Here is a 27,013-nt window from a genome sequence, read left to right as displayed (position 1 = left end):
TAGTAATAATGTGAAATAGCGCCCCAAGGGCCAGATAAAAGGGCCGCATCTAGCCCATGGGCTACCGGTTGGAGACCACTGGTTTAAACCATTTCCTCCTGGGATCCAATTTTTTTTTTTTAACATGATTGTGTAGGCTTTTAGAAGCATTGCTGGTTTCTTCCAGCCCCAAAAAGTTGCCTGGGAGACTCACTTCAGTCCTCCTTCCTTCCGCATGTTTTCCGTGCTGTAGTTTGTGTGACACCCAGCTCCGTTCCAGTTGCCAGTCATGGGTTTTGGGTCCAGCGTTGCCACAACACCAAAGTCCTCACATACTCTGTGTAGGATAAAGCGAGCCATCCAAAGGTGGTCTCCCATATCAATCCCTTCACAGGGTCCAACTTGGAACTCCCACTATAGAAGAGATAAAAGATAGAATATAACTAAACAGTTTGCACATCACATGGAAATGTAGTCCTATCCATCTTGGGCAAAGCAGACTTTTAATTGTTTTAGGGTCCATTTAGATCTGTGTGAATAGACATGAGCCTATGTGCAATTACATTATTCTGCATTTCGACACATGTAGTTATACGTTTCCTCAATGTGCTTTTGATTAGAATTTGGAGTAGATCAGGTTAACCACCATTGACATGTGGTGGAGATTTTGAAATCCATATTTATATCAAAGAGCTCCATTTGGAACCATTGCAATGACTCTAATTAAATTGCCAGGCCCCATTGGATGTGTGTATATATAATATGTGTATATGTATGTGTGTGTATATATAATATATTGTGGCGGTAGGACCCTGTGCTACCTGGAGGATTGCTGGTTTACGCCAGATTTTGGAGAGAAAGGCACGCTGATTGCACAGCTGTGTGCTGGGCTATTTAGTTGTGACCTGGCTATGGCTCAGGGTTCCACCCAACAGACAGGAGGTCTGTGCATGGGAGTCAGGTGGACTCCCATTCCTCTGAAGAGGAGTCAGAGGCTGCAGGAGGCAGCCAGAGCATGGATGTCTGCAGGAGGCAGATGTATGTGGTGACAGAGCAGCAAGGCACTGATCAGGAGTAAGCCAGGAGAGAGCTTAACTCTAGGAAACTCTATTGGGTCTGAGGAGCAGACCTAGGGCCTAGGCTAAAGGCCTGAATCAGCCGTATGGCAAAAATGTAAGCCAGGAGGCTAAAGTATTGAGTGTGCAAGATACAGTAATGGTGGAACCCCCTGCGTGGGTACTGATGTTTTTGTGAACTTTTCTGTGCTTTTATATAAAAGTGGGCTACCAGGCCCTTAAAAATACAGTTTTGTACTTGCGTACTCACTGGAAAATGCACCTACCGTTTGAGTCTGATAACCCCAATCTTACAATATATATATATATGTGTGTGTAAGTAGATGTGTTTACACAAAGATGATCTATATATAGTTTGTGATATCATGATAAAATAAGGGCCCAGCTTAAAAAATACTTGTTCCCCTGTGTCGTGGGAACTATTGAATGTCTCCAGGTGTTAATTGAATTCCTTTTGTTTTACAAATAGTCTTTGCTGATGTCGAGGTTCCATCTCACCAGGGCGTCAAAGGGATTGTTCATTAAGTCATAGACTTGAAAGGCACCATAACCTTAAAACCTGAGCCTGAACATTTGGGAAGCTTCAGAGGTAGCCAATCAGAATTTGAGGCAACTCCTAACCAATGAACATTAGACTTCAGAGGTAGCCAATCAGAATTTGATGCAACTCTGAAACAATGAACATGTTGCATCTGTTGATTGGTGGAGAATTAATATAAAATAGGGGGAGAGCTATCTGTTCTCTCTGTTTGACTCCAGACCGTCGAGATGACAGGATGTCTGTGTAAAGTATACTCTTATCTCTCTTTACTTTTTCCCTAACCTTTTCTATCCTAGGATTTATCTTATAATATTGATAGCCAGTGTATGTCCATTGTAACCTTATCTGAGTTTGGTCTAAATTATCTCTGTAGCCTGGCAACACTGTACCTGTAACATCACTTGAGATATTTGATCATTTCTAATTATTCTAACATTTCTTTTCTGTATAAATTAAAGTAATTGTTTATCTTTTCGCACCGTTATCGTTCGTTTTTAATTCCTATATAGACAAAGGTTTTAATCACTTATTTTATGTATCGTTAATCATTTAAGTGAGGTATAAACATTGCCAACACATTTGGTGACCCGGTGTGAGGAAGCATGACGTTTGAGCGACTGGTATTTTGTGTGTGGAGGACAAGACTAACTCCAAAAACGGTAAGCATTTTTATGTCCTTGTTTGTATGTTTGCCTCCCCTGTCTGAACACCCAAACTAGCAAGCTTCTTTGAACATTGTTATATATATATATATATATATATATATATATATATATATATATATATAACCTTTTGTCTGTACTAATACTTTGATGAGACTGATATGAACAGTATAAGTGAAATAAAATTGTACTGAGAGTGTATGAGAAGACATCCTGCTTGGTTGGGCCAAAATTGCAGGAGGGTGTCAGAGCGAATGATATGGGCTCTGATTGGACGCTTGAAGGCAGTGAAAAGAATTAGGATCTGGGCCTTTCTGCCAACAAGCGCTTCTGGTTGACCCTTGCATGAGTCTAGGTCAAGACGCTTCCCAATCTTTGAGATTGAAATGCACTTGTTGGCCTAGATCACACTGAATGATCTTGATGTATATGAATCTATCTTTCTGTGTAAACTACTAACTGGGGATTGTAAGCTTTGTAATTAGATCTGTAAACACTGGCTATATTGTAACTGCTACAAATCATATTGCAATTAGGTGTGCATCAGTTAACTTCCTCCTGTACTACAAGCACGCATAGGGTCCTGATTATCCAAGTTTGTGCTAATCATTCTTGAGATAACAGAAGTAATAGCCCTTCGTTAAGCATTTCTTTTAGAATACTTCAGAAAAGTCCAAGGGGGGGATTGAACTATTCTTTTGTTTGGGAAATCTCTAGGCTAATTTTTTGAAGGACTATAGCCAGGACAGGGATATTGTTCTGGCAAGTAGTGAAAAAAAAGCAGCAACGTTGACAGGGGTGGAACCTGTCAACCCAATTCTTGGCCAGAGAGTAGCTACCTCTGGAGTAAAGGCAACCTGTAAAAAGGTTGGGGAATCAGTTCAAGGTCCATTGTCCCTAAAGGATGGGTAATCAAATCGCTTCAAAGAGGGCGTCTAACCATGGGGAACCCTACCACTTGACCCTGAAGGAAGAGATGATAGATAAATGTGGGCCTTGGGTTGTAAAATATATTTAAGATTGGGATCGCTGGACTGGGAACAAGTATTCTAAAAGAGGTACTTTTAAGCCAAAAGCTTGGGAAGCCCTGTGGTACAATCACCACGGGAAGATGACACCAACAAATGAAAGAGATGCGTGGAGTGCATGGATGGTAGAATCCATGCATAGAACTGATGATGTGAATATTTTTACGGTGGGAGTTAAGGAGAAAATACACCAAATGATACTGAGGAGTAGGGACAAGCAGGAGCAGCCACTAGACCCACATACCCAGAGTAGTGACAGTGATGAACAGGGGGATGATGAGGAATTGTCAGGATTGGGGCCTGTACAATCACCGGTCCTTGTTGGCAAGATACTCAGAAAGTGATAGGAATTGTCATCTATCAGCAGATGAAAAAAAGGGGAAGCCACAACTTGCTGCCAAGTTTAACACCCCATTTAAAACCCCCAATGAATCACAGAAAAACTCTTTATGTGAAGCATTGAAACAAAAGGAAAGAGATAGGGCAGCAAGCCAGGGGAAGGGAATGCTGGAATCAAGGGAGAAAAGTCTCCCCAGTTCGGGAGACCATATACCATGAAAAGGGATACTTTCTTCCCCTCTGATGGAAGAACCTCCCGACTATAGTAATCCCCATTTACTGGCTGCGAGCCAGAATTCTCCCCTAAACGGCAGTTAACTAGCAATTCCGCTGCTGTAAGCAATCCTGGCAGTTCTGCTACAGAGTACACGGGCTATGTACCTTTATACCCCCAAGTAACTAGCACCCCACAGCAAGGACCTGTGTGGTGTCAATCTAATGGTGAAAGGATATAACCCAATGTGGGCACACCTGTGTACCATGGGACTGTTAATGCCACCCTTCAGGGCACTTTGCAGTTGGATAAAGTGCCTCCACCTGGCAACAACAATCTTCCCCAATCTTATTGGGATTCTGTGACAGAATCCCAAAAGACCAATCCACAACTGATATCTTTTTCAGATGACATATCTGTCTATCCTGTAAGAGAACAAGTGGTTTATGACAACAGTGGGAGATCCACAGGAAAGATGACACATCACGTGCCATGGACTCCCTCTGAGATGAAGGGATTTCTGAGTGTTATCCCCCATCCAAGGACAGATCCTATTAAATTTGCCAAAGAGCTGCAATGATCCTATTAAATTTGCCAAAGAGCTGCAAAGCTACAATGCAAACTGGAGTGAGTAACTGGAGTGATATGCTTCAAATAATGAAAAGGGTTTGTGGAGATGGGGACTTTAATGAAATTCTTAGTAAAACTAATATTCCATGGACACTCTATGTTGACTCCAGCCATCAAGGATATATACTCACTAAGCAATTGGCACAGCAGTCTATCCTCCCCAGTCTTGGACCAAGGTGTCAGGAGTGATCCAAGGTCCAAAGGAAGATTGTATTACCGAGTTGAGAGGAAACATCAGAGAAAAATTGATGACTGCAAATCCAGACTGGAGAGATAAGCCCCTCTCCTCTATGTTGTCACTTGCAACTGCTATTGAAAGGAATATAGCAGATTGGGAGTCACAAAAACTTCAAAAGATCTGCATTGTCACTGATCAGTTGAACAGTGCAGATCTTGCACAAAAACCAAGAGGGATACCGGTTTGTTTCAACTGCCACAAACCCGGTCACTACAAGAGGGAGTGTAGAGCTCCAAGACAAAATAGGCCACCACGGCAGGAGAGGGAATCTTAAAGAGACCTCAAGTGATGGGGAGAGCTCCCGGTGTTGCCTGTAATCTCGACAAATGAGCAAGGTAGTGCTTATGTACAAATGCAATTAAATAATCAGACCCTAAAGCTATTAGTAGACACCGGGGAAGCTCGTACCATATTAAAATCCAGTGAGGTGAATCTTCCCATTCAAAATACCATGAGGAGAGTTAGGCTAGGGGGTATATCATATCCCCTATTAGAAACCAATCCCACAAAAGTTCGAACTGGACCCTTTCAAACTGAAGCCTCCCTGCTCTTGAGCAATTCAGTTCCTTGCAATTTGCTGGGAAAAGATTTGCTCTCACAAATGAGAGCACAAATACAATTCACTGAGGATGGAGTGGAAGTAAACATTCCTTCTGATCCTGACCAACACCAAATGGTAGAAACCTGGGATAGCATCAATGCTTTGTGTAAATTGGAACTGGACACAAGCTTTGCAGAAAGCTTGCCTTGTGATTTATTCAAAAGCACCAATCCAGATGTTTGGGCTAAAGAGGGGAACACAGGACTTATGATCCGCTACCCCCTGTTAGGATCAAACTAAAACCAGATGCTATCATTCCTAGATTACCTCACTATCCCTTGAAATTGTCTCAATTGGAGGGAATTAGTGACCAAATCAAACACCTCCTTAAAGAGGGTACACTGGTGAAGTGAGTTCACCAGCTAATACCCCATTTTACCCTGTGAAAAAAAAAACAGGCCGAAACGTTTATCGGATGGTACAAGACCTGAGGGCAATTAACAAAATCATCCAAGAGGATGCTCCAGTGGTACCAAACCATCACACTATTCTGAGTAACATCATTCCTTCTAATCAATATTTCACAGTTATGGATTTGAAGGATGCCTTTTTCACGGTACCACTCTACCCTGACTGTCAATACCTCTTTGCCTTCAGTTTTGAATGGCAACAGTATACCTGGAGTAGATTGCCCATGGGTATGGTATCTAGCGCTAATGAGTACAGCAAAGCAATGAAAGAATGCCTGGACACGTGGCACTGCCCGGAGGGTATCACTCTCCTTCAGTATGTGGATGACTTGCTGATTGGAGGCGACACAAGAGACGCATGTAGAGAGGCCACTATCTCTTTGTTGAATCACCTTGGGGAGGAGGGATGCAGAGTATCCCCCGCCAAGTTACAATACAACATGGACCTGTGTTTGTGGGTCATTGCATCTCCAAAGAAAGAAAACACTTGACACAAGACTGAAAGAAGGTTATTCTGAATAGCAAAATGCCACAAAATGCAAAACAATTGAGGGGATTCCTAGGGTTGATTGGATATTACTGACAATGGATATCAGAAATGTCCAATGTTTGTAAGCCCCACTATGACTCTGTAAAAATACAGGGGAAACTGGAACTCAGTAAAGGGCAAATACATGCTATTCAGACCTTGAAAGCTGCAATCAGTGAAGCCCCCGTTTTGGGCCTGCCAGATTATACCAAGGGATTTCAGCTTTACTGTCACGAGTCCAGAGGCCACGCTGCTGGCGTCCTGACACAGGACCATGGAGGACATGACAAGCCCATTGGCTATTACAGTTGTCAGATTGACACAGTTGTCAATGCCATGGCACCCTGTCTGAGGGCGGTAGCAGCAGCTGCTGAGATGCTGACTAAAACTGCAGACATTGTGCTAGGGTACCCGTTAGAAGTTTATGTACCCCATGAGGTTCACGTGGTCATGAAGAACCTGACCACAAAGCACATTTCATCAGCGAGATTGACCAGATATGAACTGGCACTTTTAACGCACACAAATATTACCCCAAAAGGTGTGCAAAATTAAATCCAGCTACATTACTACCAGAGACATTGCAAGATGAAATAGAAAGCCATGACTGCAATGCAGAAATGGAGGATCATTATCTGGAAGCACAGAGAGTAAGAGACACCACCATCCATAATGCTGACCTCACTGTTTTTGTAGATGGGTATTCAGTAGTCACCAAGGATGAAATCCTTTTCCAAGGAAAACCACCTGGGCATCATTCCGCCCAGGTGGCAGAGCTTATGGCTCTCATGCAAGCTTGCATAGTAGGGAAAGGAAAAAAGCTCAATGTCTACACAGACTCAAGATATGCTTTTGGCATATGTCACGATTTTGGCCAACTATGGAAACTGAGAGGCTTCCTGACCACCTGTGGAAAACCTATCAAACATGGTGAGCTCATTAAGAAAGTCCTTGAGGCGCTTTGGTTCCCAGAGGCGATAGCAGTCTTATAATGTGCAGCACACATCAAAGGCACGGATGAGGTTTCACTTGGAAATGCTAAAGCAGATACCGCTGCAAAAGCAGCTGCTGTAACTGGTACGGAGTCTGTGGAAATCTTCATGGCCCCACCTTGCTCCGACAGTCCTGATCAGGTAGATTTGACTGTTCTGGAGAAATTGCAAGTACAAACCGATGAAAAGACAAAACAGAAGTGGCGAGGCCAGGGATGTAAAGAAACAGCTTGACTTTGGGCCCATGAGGATGGAAGGTACTGTGCCCCTCCAGCACTGTATCCATATTTGGCTGAGGCATCGCATGGCCCCTCTTTTCTGTCCAAAGGAGCAATGGTCTCCACAATCACATCTCACTGGGTGGCCCCCGGATTCACCACTATTGCGGAGAGATTCTGTCAAGGATGTGAAACATGTCAGATACATAATCCTGGGAAGCATGTCAAAACCCCAACTAAACATTTGCCCACAGTATCCCTTCCAGAGACTGCAGATTGATTACATTCAAATGCCAACAATTTCAATATGTCCTAGTATGTGTAGACATGTTTTCAGGATGGGTAGAAGCCTGGACTGTAGCCAATGCTACTGCATCAGTCACCGCAAAGAAACGATTGCAGGAAGTTGTGTGCAGGTATGGCCTAATGGAGACCGTATAATTGGATCAAGGGAGCCATTTCACAGGCCAAGTGATGGCTGAGGTTATAGGAGCACTCCAAATTGAACAAAAGTTCCATACTCCCTATCACCTGCAGGCATCAGGGAAGGTTGAAAGGTATAATGGAATGATCATTTGAGATATTGTTTGGGAGACCCCCAATGACAGCATTGTTTTTCCCACAAGAGATAACATTAATGCATTGTTCCTTAAAGATGTATGTGCAGGAATTACATAAGCAGCTCACCAAGTTGCATGCCCAAGTGTTCTCTTCTATTCCAGACCCAAATTCTGACGGTAAATCTCACTCCCTACAGCCTGGAGATTGGGTGGTGATCGATAAATTTCAACGAAGAGGACTGGAGCCCAGGTTTGAGGGTCCTGACCACCCCCACTTCAGTGAAGATAGAGGGAAAAATCTCTTGGGTGCATGCTTCTCATTGCAAACAAGTTCAGAAGGAGGTTTAGGGAGCTGGGTGGGATGGGCACGTTTCCCCTTTTGTTAGGTTTACTCAGCTGGTATGTTCTCATTTCTGCTCAAGAACCACCAGCTCCTAAGAAGGAAATCCAAACAGAGCCTGTACCCTGGACCCCACCAGAGGAGTATAGTAAATGGGTAATAAAACCTGAGGGGTGGAGTCAAACACAGATCCATAAGGCCGAGTGCAAACAAGGACAACTACTCCCCAGATACCCAATGTACTTTCATGGGTATATACTCATTCATGCCATAGCAGGGATGGGTTTTGATGGGACCTTCCTAGAACACACCACCGGCCTCGATCCCCACCCTTATAGATTTCATGCAGCCTTTGGGGACATTGATGCAGGGTATCTACTAGATAGGCTTTGCAGTCTTGCATACTGGAAGACCAGTCCTGATGAGCGGGAACGAATACAGCAGGTGGTGAAAGAGCCCTGATACCATATTGTATGTAACATATCACCTAGATGAGGACGTTGCCTTGTGTGAAGGAGACTGGGACCCCAAGGATATGGAATGTTTAATCCCAGGAATTTTTCATGAATGATCAAATGACAGTCAATCTACCAAGAGGTAGTTTGTAGATCTTGATACCGAGACCTATGAAATGTCCATAACAAACTTAACCAAGGGGTCAGATTTATGGAGGATAAAATGCAAAAATAGCAAGTTATATCCCGTAGATCCCACAGGGGAGAACTATGAAGGGTGGTTTATTGTTTACATCATCTTCAATCAGGGGGAAGAGAGAGAACATAAGAGGTGCTATTATGATTTCCCAGAACTTGTTCAAGGGTCACTAACGGATAAGTGTTTCCACCCCGCTGAGGGAACCCTTGAGATTCTGATCACTAAAAGTCCCACTTATAAAAGGAAGCAAAATCCACTAAACTACCTGTCAAAGAAAAAGGTTATCTTGCAGTTGAATTGTAGTAACGTCCATCAGGCCATGTGGTATGAACGAGCAAATGTGATTCTCTCCACCAAATATACAAACACTGTAATCTTAAAAATTAGGACCGATTCTAAAAACAAACAGTATGAGGTCCTGGATTTACAACCAAGACTGTCTATACATGCCATTGTGTTGCAAGTAATGAGGGAGACTTGTGTCCCCGAAACAGAGGGTCACTATTTTATTGACACCGCTTATTGGCCCCCAAATCAGTCCTTGGCTTTTAACAGTCCAAACCCATGGAAGTGGCATGTCTTATGCAATGGTGTGGATCTGCCTAGCATGAATGAGTGGATGAATGGAAGGCCAATGAATGAAGAAATTAGAGGCGTGCATATGAGTGTAGACTGTCAGGATCCCCAAGGATATGATCTAGATTTAGACTTACATCTAGATGGCCCATTTGTGTGGCCATTCTGCAACGCATTTGACGAAGGCTGTTGGACCTTTATGCAAATGACAAAGTTTAAGAATGATGACATATTCCCCGGGATAAGTACCCCCGTTATTGACTCTAAATGTTGGTATCCCTGGAAAGGGCGAGGAAAGATCTGTGTGACAGTTGTAGGGGTACCCACTGAGTTAGATCATGTTCTTGTGCCAGCAAAAATTAGTGCAGACTCCTGTAAAGCTCCTATAGTGAAGGCAGCATCTATTCATCCCTTTACTCTCCTCTCACTGGACAGTATTAACAGACACGCAATTTACGTTATATACATGGAGGATAACCTTATCTGATTTCCGGGTTGATAAGTGGGATAAACAGTGTGCAGCCTTCACAAAGAATCAGGTATACATTTTGAAGGGGTGGCTGAAATCTGGATGTTCAGAATATTCCCACACTAGAGTAAAGAGAGGCCTAATAGAGACTGCCTTAGGAGCAGGGGGTGTTGCCCTGGGTAGCCTAAACACAATGGATTTAGAGGTACCCAGAAACAAGTTAGGAGGGTTGGCACAACATGTTGGGGAAGGGGTTAAGGTGCAGCTAGACATGAATCATATCCTCAAAAATCTACAACATGCTCATATCGATGCTACTGCCTCACTATCTGAGGTAATGAAACAGAAGTTCACAGGATTGATAGCGGATTTATCCAAAGTACAGGAAAGCATCCAGCTTGCTTTATCTTGCACCCAGGTACAATCAGAACTGTCCCAGGACCTCAGAGTAATGACTGCTTCTTTTTCAGCAGGACAATTTTCCACTAAATTTGAGAAAACAAGCAGGTAGGGTAGTATCCAAGTTTGCTATGAGTCATATGGATTGGTAGATGACTCAATTCCATTGCTGTAAAAACCTGATTCCAGTTGCAGGGACTGAACATCGTGCTTATACCACAGTCAATTGGGGTACTATCCTATCGCGCTCTACCGTGTTACACCCCTGAGTCCATCATGATCTGATGGTTTATGAGTCCAGACAACCTCGAATGATTGATACTGATGGGTGCTGGAGAAAGGAAGGGGTTGTGTTATGCCAAAGGAAACAGGACAGGATCATGAGACAACAATGCTGGCACAAGGAAGGGTCATGTCTCATGGATGCCGAGGAAATGTCCCAACCTTATGTAAAATACTTGGAGCAAGGATATTTGTGCTGGTATCAAACGTCCAGTGATGCCCTATGTTCTGCACACGGGTTGAACTGTACTCAGCGTGGTACACTACCTCAGGGAGTCTACTGCACATCTTCCCCTGTCCTGGGAATAGATATAGCAGGGACACAAGGGCGGACCCCTATTACCCCATAGAAAAGGCTTGATATCAAACCTGACACCCCCATACATTTACAGGAACTTCCTCTGGGATTTGGGGCTGAGTTAAAAGCTTTGCTGGTTGATTTCGGGCAACAGGATGAAATATTGAATGTGCTAAGAGATGCTGAGAAACAAGCCACCATACGACTCACCCATGGTCAAAATAGATTGATCCAAGTATCCCACGCTTTAGGCGCAGACGCTAAGATTTCCTAAACATTTTGCTCCACCCTGTTGTTGTCCTAATCTGTGCAGCCTTATTGCTTTTCCTGATGTAAATAATAATGTGCTTTACTATCAGGAGAATAAACGCCAAAGCTATGAGAATGTGTACCTTCTCTCAATGATATGAGGTATCTTCTCTCAAGGAACAGAAAGGCCACTAACTCAGAAACAAATCTCTGAAGAACTCTAATCCAGTCCAGACCAGTACAAAGAATTTGCACATTTAAGAGAGGACTCTAGAACTATATTTTTCTTGTTTTTTTTTTGTTCTAGGGATAAGCCTCTTCAATTTAAAATAATAAAGTGCAGGCAGGTTTACCTAAATTCTAAAAAAATTTTAATCATTTTTTTTCTCTCTCTCTCTCGTTGTTAATATCTGTACCTGACCTGCTAAAATACTGCCAATTACTAGTATGAGAGAGGAGTTGCCCTTTTGATTAAAGAACTTTTTTGTTTTTCTTTCTTCTCGCAGTCAGCAAAAGTTGTCAGGGCAACTAGGTATTCGTTTTTTTTTTAATACTGATTCAATGCTCTTTAACAATCTAAGGTGGAATGTAAACTAGAAATCTTGGCTGGAGTAGCATTAAATCTGTAGTTTTTTTGTTTTTTTAAATTTTTTTTTACTATTCTCCTTGTTCATTTTCATTACCCACTTCTCTTCCATTCCTCCTTTAATATTATGCTCTCTAAGTTTTTCTTTTGGTTTCTATCATCTATCTGCTCAAGATAATGTAACTAAGACATCAGTCATATCATTTTCCTGCCCGCAAGTACCATATTTTACACCCAGTGAAACCAAAGTATCCCTGGATATCCAGGTTTTTATGTCTTAATGTAATTCTACCTCCCAAATGCAATTCTCTACCCCCCAAATGTAATTCTACCTCCCCTAGTCTATCTACTGCTTTATAGTCTTAATGGCCACACTGCTGCTCCTGTCTGTCATTCCTCCAATAACTGTACACTGACGTTCCTCTCTTTTTTGTATTCATGCACGACTGTCCACCACCGGAAGAAGTAACGACAACCAAGTCATTTCTTGAGACAAATGTGCCACAAATAAGACTCTCCTGAACTTTCCTTCACCATGCTGAAAAGTGCTGTCTCTCGGTCCGATCCAATCGTTACATTCATTACACCATATTTACAGGACTAGATATGCCGGATCCCGCCATCAATGTTGGAGTTCCGCTCTTTCAAGGCAGAGGGGTGATGAAACATTGCATTACAGACACTCATGGTTCGGAGGTGAAGTCTCTAAGGCACCAGGATTACTTTGCTGTCTCAAGCCTACCTTGAGGAGTTCCGACCTGTTCAAGAAAGGAAGAGGAGGCTGTGGTGGTGGTGGGGAAGGGTCGGGGCTTCTGGGCTGTTGTGGGTGGGTACAAAATCATTGAAGGAGGACATAAGTTCAAGAATGAACTTCAGGGGGGACTGTGGTGGAGATTTTGAAATCCATATTTATATCAAAGGAGCTCCAAGGGAACCATTGCAAGGACTAATTAAATTGCCATGCCCCATTGGATGTGTGTATGTATGTATGTATATATATATATATATATATATATATATATATATATATATATATATATATATATATATATATGTGTATGTAGGTAGATGTTTTACAGGAAGATGATATATATATAGTTTGTGATATCATGATAAAATAAGGGCCCAGCTTACCTTTTAAAACTAGTGAATGTCTCCAGGTGTTAATTGAATTCCTTTTGTTTTACAAATAGTCTTTGTAGACGTCGAGCCTCCATCTCACCAGGGGCCGTTGACATGCAAATGTCAGAACTGTTTGGGCTGGGGATCAAAGGGGTTGTTCATTAGGTCATAGACTTGGAGGCACCATAACCTTAAAACCTGAGCATGGACATTTGGGAAGCTTCAAAGGTAGCCAATCAGAATTTGATGTAACTCTGAACCAATGAACGTGTTGCATCTGTTGATTGGTGGAGAATGAATATAAAATAGAGGGAGAGCTATCTGTTCTCTCTGTTTGACTCCAGACCATCGAGACGACAGGATGTCTGTGTAAAGTATACTCTTATCTCTCTTTACTTTTTCCCTAACCTTTTCTATCCTAGGATTTATCGTATAAAATTGATAGCCAGTGTATGTCCATTGTAACCTTATCTGAGTTTGGCCTAAATTATCTCTGTAGTCTGGCAACACTGTTACCTGTAACATCACTTGAGATATTTGATGATTTCTAATAATTCTAACGTTTCTTTTCTGTATAAATAAATGTAATTGTTTATCTTTTCACACAGTTATCGTTCATTTTTACCGTATTTATCGGCGTATAACACGCGCCGGCATATAACACGCACCCCAAGTTTAGGAAGGAATTATAAGGAAAAAAATTTACATTTAAATGCCCATCAATGCAGCCTTGCACAGCGTCCATCTGCATGCTTGTCCAGTGTCATTTGCAGCCTTGCAGTCATTTGCAGCCTTGCAGTCAGCAGCCTTGGTGTCATTTGCAGCCTTGCAGTCATTTGCAGCCTTGCAGTCAGCAGCCTTGGTGTCATTTGCAGCCTTGCAGTCCGCAGCCTTGGTGTCATTTGCAGCCTTATCAGTGTCCATTTGCAGCCTTGCAGCTTTGCCAGTGCCGATCTGAAGCTTCTCTGTGTCCTTTTGCAGCCTTGCCCAGGCTGCAGTTAAACTGCAGTGACATGTCAGTGTCACTGCAGTTTGAAAATGGTGCCGAAACACACAGAGCCGGTCCTCGGCTCTTCTCGGCGGCTCTCGTTCACTTTCGGCCACTTTTGGCTCCATTCGTAGTCCCGCCCGGGATGGGCGTGACTGTGAGCGGAGCTTGCCGAACCTAGCCGAGTACACTCGGCTAGGTTCGGGCGGCGCTCGAGTGAAGCCGAGGACCAGCTCCGTGTATTTGCGCCATTTTCAAATCGCGGTGGGCGATCGCTCCGCTCAGTCAGAGATCGCAGGGGATCGGCGTATAACACGCACCCGCGGTTTTCCCCTGATTTTAAGGGGAAAAAAGTGCATGTTATATGCTGATAAATACGGTAATTCTTATATAGACAAAGGTTTTAATCACTTATTTTATGTATCGTTAATCATTTAAGTGAGGTATAAACATTGCCAACACATCAAGGCTAAATACTTGTTGCCAATGTATCAAAATGCATGTTATGTGCGGCCATTGGCTTCTATGAATCTGCCAATGTAATGCAATTGCAAGAAAAAATGTTGCTGGACACATGTTTAGTGTTTCAAGACATGAATAGTAATAGTAGAAATGGGCCCTCACAGATTGTATCAGGATTTTAGAATGGGTCATTTATCCTTACCTGTGATGGCATAACTTCTGCGTTTGTGCCACAGATTTTAATGCCAGCATAAAAGCAGGCTTTGTAGTGGCATTCCATAATATTCCTTCCATAGACTTTGTCTGCACCGACTCCACAGTAATAGGGACCTGGAGGGGACACCAAAGGCCATCAGTTCTAAAACAAAAATAATCAGGCGAGTTTTAATTCAATCGTCAAATCATTTTTAACTTGGAGATCTGTGACCATTTCAGCCTCTGGTAATGTCTCAATGTACAAACTACAGTCATCCAGCAACAGCTTAAAGTAGCACAATTCGCATTTAATCCAAAGTTGTGCTTTGATGAAATGCTCTGGATAATTGTAATTTTGATGGCCAAGATATTTGCAAACACTGAGAATAACTTCAGATAACCATTTCCTGCTGTAGGAAGCTCTGCTAAAGCCCTGTAAACAATGGTGCCTTAGGACCACAATTCAGCAGCTATCCATTTATGAAACCGTGGCTTAGTAGTCAACACTGGTCCTGGTTTCAAATCCTAGTAGAGCACCTGGGCTCGACCCAGAATTTGTAGGTTGTCTTGCAAAGCAATGTTTTTTTTTTAACTGTGTTAATCCACATCTACCTCAGTTAGACTTCGTAGGGGCATTAGAACAGATTGCAAGGGACTCCGAATGTTATAGTTCTGGAGCAATTTAATAGAAACTACCTATAACTGAAAGCCAGGATTGCAGTTACTTGAATTGAGACCTTAATTGTCTACAATCCTTAACATCAGATTGTCACATGTACAATGTGGACTCCACAACATAAATGATACCCAACATTTACACAACTAATAGCCCCATCAGCCGCTAATGAGGACAGGAGAGTGATTAAAAACCCTGAAGTAGTCACATGACAAGCTGCACAGGAGAGACAGATGGCACTTCTGTTACCTCTTAACATTCAGGAGTCCCATGATCTGCCAAGGACCTTGGGTACCAATAATCTTCTCCCCCCCTTTGGCTTTTCATTATATTAATTCTTTCTAACCCAACCCAGCTTAATCCTGAGCACAAGATATTATAGCTACAGAACAGAATGGCTGCTAGAACAATCCCCAACTTGAAAGTTTTTGTAGTGCAACAGGCATATTCAACTTTTGTATTAAACAAAACAAAGTGCACCCATATTGCAAAGAATCTGTTTGTGTTTTTTTGTTTACAATGGAGTATTACAGGTGCAATGCACAGGCTCCTGTAGATTATTCCTCCAGCCTCAGGTCTAACTGTAGGCATGGAGCTGGAGGAAGTTAACAGTTGACTTCAAAAGCAGAGGTCACTGTTATGGTGAGCCATTGAGAGCTACGTATATGTTCCTCTGCCATGTAAATTTCAGATTTACAGTTTAATAAAACCATCATAAAAAATCTAACCTTGTGGTCCTGGGAAACCATTTTCAGGCCAGCCAAATGGATGTCCATTAATACCAAGAAGAGTGTACTCTTGTTCCATGCCAAACCATGGGTGTTGATCAGCCACCATGTCCATGATCCGCCGACACGTGTGACGCAGGTTGGTTTCTGGAAGGAGAAAAACAACTTAAAGTCAATAAAGTTCCATCAGTGGATCTCCCAAAGTAAACGGTAAAGTTGTGTACACTGAACAAGGGTGAGGTCTGCATCTCTACAATGTGATGACGTGAAAGGGCATACCTTTTCAACAAGCTGCACAGCAAAGTTTTTTCCTTTGATTCATAAAACCCAATACAACACATGTATGTTACCACTTTAGGCTTCAGGAGTATTCTGCAAGCTCCCTTTAATACCATGTTCAATCAAGACCCCCAATTAGCACTTTATACATACAGAAAACTATTTCATCAGCCCCTCCCACCTCTGAAAAAGCCTACATACCCTGCCACAATGTACACATGAATAAATTAACCAACTCCAATTAACCCAAAAGTATGTTCTAGATTGTGTGTGTTTGTGTGTGTGTGTGGGGGGGTGTCACTTTTGGGGGCCCCAGTACAGCATAGCTTTAACACTTGTTGCTAAACCTATAAAAACCTTTAAATATTGATGAGTGACTATACAAGTCGTTTCATCATGTTGCAAGGATTTTTGGAATGTCAAGTAGACATCACTCAAAGCCAACATAGTTTGGAATTTTAGAACTGTACAAAGTGCTTTTTACTGTGTGGGAACCTACCAAGCACCTTTCCAAAACATAGAAGGCAATCAATCACCATTTCTACTACCCAGTCTAAACAGTGGAATTGCTCAGCAATGTTCTAGTGATGCCAGAAATCTCTCCAAAGTGGAGAAGGAGATTTAAGGTCATCCATGAGCTCCAAAAAGTACTGCAATACTTGCAAAAACAGCAGCATGTGCTCAGTATTTTATATACTCTGCGCCACAGCAAATAAAATTGGAACCATTTTCTGCACATTTTTTGGATTTGCCCGCATGTCTGGCGGTTTTGGGTGGGTGTGATGGACTGTATTAGGTCAGTAACTACAATTGCTATTGCACCATCCATTGAAATTTGTCTGTTGGCCCTGGTAGACACATTAGCACCCAAAAATGTGATTCGTACTCTGCTCACGTTGCTCCTGTATTATGCTCACAAAGTGATTATCTTGTCATGGAAGCAACCGCTGGCACCTACCCTCATGGCCTGGAAGGCATTAATTAATAAGGCTCTGCCACTGTATGAAGCTACATATCTCCGGTGACTAGTTGAATTATGTGGCGGGTGGTGAGGTTTGGGTAAGCCTAGATGGGAATTTTAGACTCTCCTTTACTATGGATATTGGGGGATATTACACTGTGTATAACAAATGTATATTGTATTTGTCCTCCCCCCTTCCCCTCTTTCCTCCCACCCCCCCCTTTTTGTATGGAAAGATTTCGGATATCTGTTACTATTAGATGTGGGAGCTGCATTGTACACTGGTGCTGAATTGTGGTGCTGAACGTTTATTATATGTATATGCTTTTTCTATGTGGAAAACCTTTAATAAAAAGAATTTACAAAAAAAAAAAAAAATAAATACAATTGGAACCCTTTCGAAGATGAGCAGACACTATGCCATAACGAGTATCCCCTGACTACAGATGCTTGTTATCACCACATAGGAATGCAGAAACTGCCAACTAAGCAATACTTAGAATTCTAGATGTAATTATAGAGCCACCAGTGGTCAGTTAAAATGTCCCATGTTCACAGATTCTCCAATTCTGCTACAGTGGTACTGTACCTGCTGATTTTCGATTGTATTTTAGGACCTCACACATGACTAGCTTGTTGGGGTCCAGGCAAAAAGGATCACGAAACATCTGGACAGGGACAAGGTACATGTCACTGTTGGAGCCCTCAGCTTGATATGTGCCTGAGCCACTAGAGTTCCATTCTGGGACCTCTAATGGAAGAAGAGTAATAAGAGTTAGCAGGAATACCAGGTTAGAGATCACATGGCAGAGGAGAGGACAATATTTGGATTACAGCTGATCACCTTTGAGGCACATTAATACATTTTCCTGGTTAGTCATTTTTGTTACACACAATCTGTTATTTCAAGGGTTGAATAAAATATTCATTGAGCTTTTCAAGAGTGCTGATGAAGGTCTTTTTCCCCCCCCTCCCTTAAGCGTCAACCCATGTAATGTAATGTAATGTTTCCATGGATGCAAAATAAACAGTTTCTTGGCAAAACATGGAAGAGATCCAATTCTAGCTCTGCATACTCCACTTTAGGCCTCATGCACACATAAACCACTGCTTTTCCAGGAGTTTTGAATTAGTTTTTTTACCTCTAAATGCCCCTCTATGGGAGGAAGAGGAAGAGGCATTTAGAGTTAAAATTGGGGGAGGGGGGACGCACTTCTGTTCAGGAGAGGAGCTTTTGAACATAAACTCTCAAAGTGCTTTAACATGCACTGTAATGGCTAGAATTCTGGCCAACAGAATGCACTAAATGCCATATGCAGAAACGTGCATGAATGCACATGCAAAAATGCACATGCAAAAATGTGTCTTTACTGTGGCCCAACTCTTGTAGGAGAAAAGGATCATAAAAATACAGTGTGCTTGAAGCCTTAGACTTGGTCCTTCTGCTACATAGCCATTACAGAACATTTTTGTGAACTGGAACATTGGAGTCAAACATAAAGCCTATAGGCTTTGTCGTAACCCATCAGTCACCCAGTGATAATTTTGGGTGGATTATCTGCATGCTGCACTTTCCTCTAGAAAAAGGAACAAGTTTTACCCTTGTTCAAAGTCTAATTTGGACTTATCAGCTTATCTGACTGCTTTTATCCCCCCACTCCTCAAATGAATCATTGTTGTAAGGTGTCTCCACCTCCTCCTCTGCCTCTCACCAAGGACAGCACAATACTTCAGGTGGGAATAGATGGCAATAGTCATGACAACAGACACCTACAGCAATAGACTGCTAGAAACGCTTAGAACCTTCGTTTCATGCCTACCCCAAAGCCAAGAACCTTGATGTAATCGCATGCTGGGGTACACATCTTGAAATGCTACAGTCTACACACATTCCATTATCTTTCCTATCATTTGCTTCAAGAATAAAGGAAACAAAGCAAATGCATGTACAATGAGTAGGGATGAGCCGAACAACCCCCGGTTTGGTTCGCAGCAGAACTTGCGAACGGACTGAAAGTTCGCGCAAACTTTGGAACCCCATTAAAGTCTATGGGACTCGAACGTTCGAAATCAAAAATGCTAATTTTAAAGGCTAATATGCAAGTTATTGTCCTAAAAAGGGTTTGGGGACCCGGGTCCTGCTCCAGGGGATATGTATCAATGCAAAAAAAGTTTTTAAAATGGCCTTTTTTTCAGGAGTAGTGTTTTAATGATGCTTAAAGTGAAAAAAAAGTGAAATATTCCTTTACATATCGTACCTGGGGGGTGTCTATAGTATGCCTGTAAAGTGGCGCGTGTTTCCCATGCTTAGAACAGTCCCTGCACAAAATGACATTTTTAAAGGAATAAAAGTCATTTAAAACTGCTTGCGGCTTTAATGTAATGTTGGGTCCTGGCAATATGGATGAAAATTAGTGAGACAAAGGGCATGGGTATCCCCCCCCCCAGTCCATTACCAGGCCCTTTGGGTCTTGTATGGATATTAAGGGGAACCCCGCACCCAAATTAAAAAAAGGAAAGGCGTGGGGCCCCCAGGCCCTATATACTCTGAACAGCAGTATACAGGCGGTGCAAACAAGACAGGGACTGTAGGTTTGTTGTTGAGTAGAATCTGTTTGTAATTTTGAACTGGTAGATTTTTAAAGTGTAGCTCCAGCCAAAAAATCTATTTTTAAGCTTTTTGGAAAACATAGGGAAGGGTTATCACCCCTGTAACATTTGTTTTGCTGTCTGTGCACCTCTTCAGAAGATTTCACCTCACTTTCTGTCCCAATGACAAATGTTTTTTGAAAATTTGAGGTTTTTAGTGAAACAAGGATTGGTGATAAAGCATCAGTGGAGAGGAGACACGTTTTTCCCATATTAACTCTTACAGGAGAGAATTTCCCTTCCTAGGGGTATATTTCATCTCACTTCCTGTTGTCTCCTTCTGTTTACAAGTAGGAGTCGTTTGTAAGTTGGATGTTTGAAAGTAGGGGCCTGCCCTATATACTCTGCAGAAATTTGGGCCTTAGATGTTGGTGTTGCCACAACACTGTAAACCCTCACAGTTACTCTTGGTGGGCGCAGGAACGGGCCCTGCTGTGAAATATTAGATCAAGAATTGTAATTACATGCCATTGTTGAACAGTGGTAGAAAAATTGGACCTTTGGTGGTGGTGGTTGTGCTGGTGCCACAACACTGTAAGTCCTCACAGTTACTCTTGGTGGGTGCAGGAACAGGCCCTGCTGTGAAATATTAGATCAAGAATTGTAATTACATGTCCCTGTTGAACAGGGGCAGAAAAATTGGGCCTTAGGCACTGGTGCCACAACACTGCAACCCCTCACAGATACTCTATTTGGAGCGCAGGAATGAGCCTTGCTGCAAAGTATTGCATCAAAAATTGTAATTACACGCCCCTGTTAATCAGGGGCTGAAAAATTTGGGCCTTAGGCACTGGTGCTGATGCCACAACACTGCAACCACTCACAGATACTCTAGTTGGAGCGCAGGAACGAGCCCTGCTGCAAAGTATTGCATCAAAATTGTAATTACACATCCCTGTTAAACAGGGGCTGAAAAATTGGGCCTTAGCCACTAGTGGCAGCGCCCAGAACCAAAAATGTTCTTACAAGCTATCAGCATGATCATTGAGGAGGAAGAGGATAGTCACTCAGCATAACAGGAGAGTCACTCAGCATCAGCATAGTCTTGAAGGGATCTGACATTTCAAAAAAAATTATTCGGTTACATCAGCATCAGGTGCTTGGTAGCTGGTGGTGATCCAAGACTGATTCTTTTTTATGAAGGTCAGTCGATCGACCGAGTCGGTGGACAGGCGCACCCTGTGATCGGTTACAAAGCCTCCAGCAGCACTGATTGCGCGTTCCGAAAGAACGCTGGATGCAGGACTGGCCAGTAGCTCAATTGCATATTGTGCAAGCTCTGGCCAGTGATCCATCCTCAAGACCCAGTAACCCAGAGGATTTTCGGTGGGAAAGGTGTCCAAGTCAGATCTTGCCCCTAGGTATTCCTGCACAATGTAAAACAGACGCTGGCGATGGTTCCTGACACCGATCATACCTTGGGGCTGTGGAATAAAAAATTGTCTGAACAGAGTGGCCTGGGACTACATGACAGCGACGCTACAAGCTATGGGTTTCCCAGATATTTTTATCCAACTGATATTGGCTCTTTACTCGTCACCCACTGCCAGGATCCGAGTCGATGGTCGCCTTCTCCATATCGAATGGCACTCGCCAGGGATATGCCCCCTGTCCCCTATTATCTTTGTGCTCACCATGGAACCCTTCCTACGCAGACTACGTGCCAACACTGACATAAAAGGAATTAATATCAAGCCCAAAACCTACAAAACGGCGGCGTACGCAGATGACATTTTGCTTTTCTTGTCAGACCCAATAACAACCATACCTAATCTATTAAAAGACTTTGCTCTCTTTAAAAATATCTCAAACCTACAAATAAATTTTTCTAAATCCAAGGCACTGAACATATCCCTCCCCCCAACCTTGGTAGCACAATGCAAATCCAACTTTCCCTTTACTTGGGAACCCTACGCAATTACTTACCTGGGCATAAAGATTCCCACAAAGCTGTCAGAGCTATTTTCTAGCAACTTCCCACCCGTGTTTCATTCCATACAGCAGGATCTCCACAAATGGACCTCAGGCATCTTCTCCTGGTTTGGGAGAGCTGCCATTATCAAAATGAATATCCTACCCAGACTCCTATACTTATTACAGACCCTCCCGATCAAAATCCCTTCCTCGTTCTTCACATCCTACAAAAGGATATGCAGAAACCTAATTTGGGCAGATAACACCCCTAGATTGAATTGGGACAGACTGGTCCTTCCAAAAATGAAGGGAGGGATAGGTCTTCCAGATGTACAAAAATATTATTGGGCGTGCCACGTGTCCAGAATCCATAGACTGGCATGTGCATAAGAAGACCAAAGACTGGATTAACCTAGAGGACTCTTTCATGCAAATCCCACTAGCCCATACCCCATGGATTGACCAAAAATCTATCCATACAGAAATTGTGTCTCACCCTTTACTAGGCACTACCCTACTGACATTCAGGGCGGTATGCAAGAAACAAAATATGACCCCTACTCCAGGACCTCTAACCCCGCTAGACGGGAACCCAGATTTTCCTCCGGCCTCATGGAACCCACCTGAAATGACCTCAGTTTAGCACCACCACTCAGAGCAGAACAATTATATCAGGATGGCCAGATGCTGACGTATCAGGCCTTGACCTCCCAATTCCCTGAGCGGAACTTTCCATTATTAAAATATTTACAACTAAGACACTTCCTTAATAGTGCCAAACCCAGCACTCAATGGCATAGAGACCACACTCCCTTAGAGGCACTGTGTTCTAGCACAGAACCACAAAGACATCTGATTTCCATCGTATACTCGCTCCTGTTCAGTGGTTGCGACCCCAAAGCAAACAACCTAAGTCAGCAATGGGAAAGGGAAATCGCTCTGGATTTATCCAAAGAAGAATGGGAACGAATATATGACCACATCCACAAGGCATCTGTTAACGTTTCGGCACAAGAAAATGGCTTTAAAATCTACTCCAAATGGTACAGGACACCCGACAAGATTCACAAATATCACCCACAAGTCTCCCCACTGTGTTGGAGATGTGACTCTGCCCTAGGCTCATTAATCCATGTCTGGTGGGAATGTGCCCTAATACAACCCTTCTGGCGGGAAGTCCACCGCTTGACAACCCAAATAACGACCTACACTCCAGATTTTGCCCCAGCCCAATACCTACTCCATCACACCTCTGTACCCCAATCAGCATACAAAAAATCCCTTACTCTCCACCTCATCAATGCAGCCAAACAATGCATACCGGTCCACTGGAGAAGCCCCAATCCCCCGACCATCCCTGAATGGATCCGTCACATAGAAAGAATAGCGGAAATTGAAAACTTAATTCATCAAGCAAAAGAGACTCCGACCAAATATCACAAAACCTGGGCCTGATGGATTCAGGGAATCCCCGGACTTCCAACAACTATCATATATCACGTAAAAACCTAACCCTCAGTTATCACCACGTAACTTGACGTCTGCATGGTTTGGTTCACACAGGAGCACGTTGTCCAGGAACAGGAGTTTGTAACCCCCCAGTCTCTGGGAACGCGTTGCACAGACCTTTCTGCAAGGCCTCCCGAAGATATTTTGTCCTCTGCTCCCTCTGCGATGGCAAGATAAGGTCCGCAACCTTACCCTTGTAACGTGGATCAAGGAGGGTTGCCAGCCAGTAATGATCCCTCTCCTTGATACCACGAATACGAGGATCTTTCCGCAGGCTTTGCAGGATCAGGGAGGCCATGCAGCGTAGGTTTGCTGAGGCATTTGGTCCAGAGTCCTCCGCAGCCACCTCCATCCAGCCACGTACAAGTCCATGGGTTTCTTGGGACTGTAAATGATCCCTTGAAGACTGCTGCTGATGCTGAGTGCCAGGCTCCACCTCCATGCTGACACAATCCTCCTCCTCGTCCTCTTCCTGTGTGATCGGCGGGCACGCAGGAACACTGTCTGGATAAAGGGGGCCTTGAGAGCTAAGGAAGTCCTCCTCTTCCTGCCTCTGTTCTGCCTCAAGTGCCCTGTCCATTATTCCATGCAGCGTGTGCTTCAAAAGGTGGACAAGAGGGACAGTGTCACTGATGCATGCACTGTCACTGCTCACCATCCTGGTGGCCTCCTCAAATGGTGACAGGACAGTGCATGCATCCCTGATCATGACCCACTGGAGTGGGGAAAAAAACAAGCTCCCCTGACCCTGTCCTGGTGTCATAGTCACACAGCTACTCATTGATGGCCCTCTGCTGCGTGTGCAGCCGCTGCAGCATGGCCAACGTTGAGTTCCACCTGGTGGGCATGTCACAGATTAGGTGGTTCTTGGGCAGGTTAAATTCCTTTTGGAGGTCACTCCTGCTGACCTGGCATTATATAGCACTGGCATTATATGACTGGCAGAAATGCACACAGACTTTCCTGGCCTGCCTCAGGACATCCTGTAAGCCCGGGTACCTGCCCAAGAACAGCTGCACCACCAAGTTAAGGACGTGAGCCAAACAGGGCACATGGGTCAGTTGTCCCTGTCAGAGGGCGGAGAGGAGGTTGGTGCCATTGTCACAAACCACCATTCCTGCCTTAAGCTGGCGTGGTGTCAACCACCTCTAAGCCTGCCCCTGCAGAGCTGACAGAATCTCTGCCCCAGTGTGGCTCCTGTCCCCCAAGCACACCAGCTCAAGCACCGCATGGCATCTTTTGGCCTGCGTACTTGCGTAGCCCCTTGAACGCCCACAAAGCACCGCTGGTTCTGAGGACAAAGCACAGGAAGAGGCCATGGAGGAAGAAGAAGAGGAGGGGGTGGAGGAGAGAGGTGTGTCAGAATCACCAGTAGTAGCATTTTGGAGGCGTGGTGGCGGAACAACCTCCAACACTACTGCACCTTATCCTGCATCCTTCCCAGCTGCCAGCAGAGTCACCCAATGCGCCATGAAACATAGGTAACGTCCCTGTCCATGCCTGCTGGACCATGAGTCAGCGGTAATATGCACCTTAACGCTGACCACCCTGTCCAGCGAGGCCAAGACATTGCCTTTCACATGCCAGTAGAGAGCCTAAATTGCCTTCATTGAGAAAAAGTGGTGTTTTGGAACCTGTCATTGAGGAACCGCACATTCCACAAACTCACGGAAGGGGGCAGAGTCTACCAACTGAAAAGGCAGCAGTTGAAGTGCTAGCAATTTAGCCAAGCTAGCATTCAACCGCTGCGCATGTGGATGGCTGGGAGCGAACTTCTTTCGGCGGTGCAGCAGCTGGGGCAGGGAAATTTGCCTGGTACAATCTGATGTCGTTGTACCGATAGCAGATTGCCCGCAAGTACTTGGCTGTGACACACTTAATTCTACACCTTCATTCCTCTTAGTGCAGGTCTCAGAGAGGACTGAAGGTATAGTGGGGTTGAAGATCCCAGCTGATGAGGAGCAAGGTGAAGTCGTATTTGTTCTTTGGTGTGGGTCTTTTAGGTACGCTTGCCAACGAACTGCATGGCAGGTCGACATATGTCTGGTCAAGCATGTGGTGCCCAAGCGTGTGATGTTTTGGCCATGCAAGATACGCTTGAGACATATGTTGCAAATAGCAGCGGTGCGATCTGATGCACTTGTCTCAAAAAAGGCCCACACCAAAGAATGCGCAGAGACAGCAGTGCCCTGCACATGTGGAGCTCTGCGGTGTGCTGCCCTTAAGCTGGCCCCTGGAGGGCATCCTGCCTCGTTGGTGATGTGCCTCCTCCTCCTCCTCTCTCCTATCAGGCACCCACATGGAGTCAGTGACCTCATCATCCCCTCCCTCCTCATCACTGGAGCAAACCTGGCAGTATGCTGCAGCTGGGGGAACACGACTGCCAGATTGCTGTCCTTCTTGGGCACCCCCTCTCTCTGGGCTCACGTTACTGCCTTCCTGTACCTGGGTACCATCATCGGAGCCTTCAAAATGCTGGGCATCCTCCTGGAGCATGTACCCAACACTGTGGTCAAACAGTTCGGGGGACTCCTTTAGGAAGACATGGTGGGGTTAGGGAAGGAGTGACTGATGCCATTGAGCCGAGGGAAGAGGCTGCGTTGGCAGCTGCTTTGCTAGACAAAGTACCCTGAGCCTGGGTGAGAGAGGATGAGGAGGATGAGGACGGCTTGGTCATCCACTCTACCAAGTCTTCAACACGTCCAGCTGCTGAAAAAAAGGGCAAGCGTGTCCCACGGCCACGTGCTGATGAGGATGCACCGTCTCCATGACCAGCACTGTTGCCTCTAGACACAGAGCCTGCTTGCCCTCTTTTATTGGCTTGTGACTGTCTGCCTCTCCTTGTTGGCCTTCCAGACATACTAATGGCCTGCAGTGAGATGTAGCTGCACAAAACTCGGATGTATATATATATACTGCAGCTAGCAGAGTCAACTGCCTGCCTGTAGTATTATTAGTATGAGAACACCAGCAATTGTCTTCAGGTAGCTTTAGGTGCACACTGTGCAGGGTACACAGTACACTAACTGTAAATACTTAAAGCTGCCTGCCTGTGGTATTAATAGGATCAGAAGAAGAACACCAGCACTTGTCTTCAGGTAGCTATAGGTGCACACTGTACAGGGTACACAGTACACTAACTGTAAATATTTAAAGCTGCTTGCCTGTGGTATTAATAGGATCAGAAGAACACCAGCAATTGTCTTCAGGTAGCTTTAGGTGCACACTGTGCAGGGTACACAGTACACTAACTGTAAATACTTAAAGCTGCCTGCCTGTGGCATTAATAGGATCAGAAGAACACCAGCAATTGTCTTCAGGTAGCTTTAGGTGCACACTGTGCAGGGTACACAGTACACTAACTGTAAATACTTAAAGCTGCCTGCCTGTGGTATTAATAGGATCAGAAGAAGAACACCAGCACTTGTCTTCAGGTAGCTTTAGGTGCACACTGTGCAGGGTACACAGTACACTAACTGTAAATACTTAAAGCTGCCTGCCTGTGGTATTAATAGGATCAGAAGAACACAAGGAATTGTCTTCAGGTAGCTTTAGGTGCACACTGTGCAGGGTACACAGTACACTAACTGTAAATACTTAAATCTGCCTGCCTGTGGTATTAATAGGATCAGAAGAACACCAGCAATTGTCTTCAGGTAG

General features: G+C 44.0%; 1 protein-coding gene across 2 annotated transcripts in view; it reads right to left on the bottom strand.

Moving 5' to 3' along the window:
• Positions 1-27,013, bottom strand: part of LOC141108260 (glutamine synthetase-like) — a 36,227-nt gene that overhangs the window by 1,119 nt on the left and 8,095 nt on the right. Inside the window, exons 3-6 of one of the 2 annotated variants that reach the window (XM_073599695.1) lie at positions 17,871-18,032; positions 16,042-16,188; positions 14,645-14,772; positions 194-393 (exon numbers count right to left, since the gene is read on the bottom strand). In XM_073599695.1, coding sequence (XP_073455796.1) covers positions 194-393; positions 14,645-14,772; positions 16,042-16,188; positions 17,871-18,032 — 637 coding nt within the window. The remainder of the gene's footprint in view (positions 1-193; positions 394-14,644; positions 14,773-16,041; positions 16,189-17,870; positions 18,033-27,013) is intronic. The other variant, XM_073599696.1, reaches the window with a different exon arrangement.

The sequence above is a fragment of the Aquarana catesbeiana genome, linkage group LG09, assembly GCF_042186555.1.
Source record: "Aquarana catesbeiana isolate 2022-GZ linkage group LG09, ASM4218655v1, whole genome shotgun sequence".
Taxonomy (NCBI): Eukaryota; Metazoa; Chordata; class Amphibia; order Anura; family Ranidae; genus Aquarana; species Aquarana catesbeiana.
The sequence above is the reverse complement of the archived record's forward strand: the minus strand, read 5'-3'. Positions and strand labels throughout refer to the sequence as shown.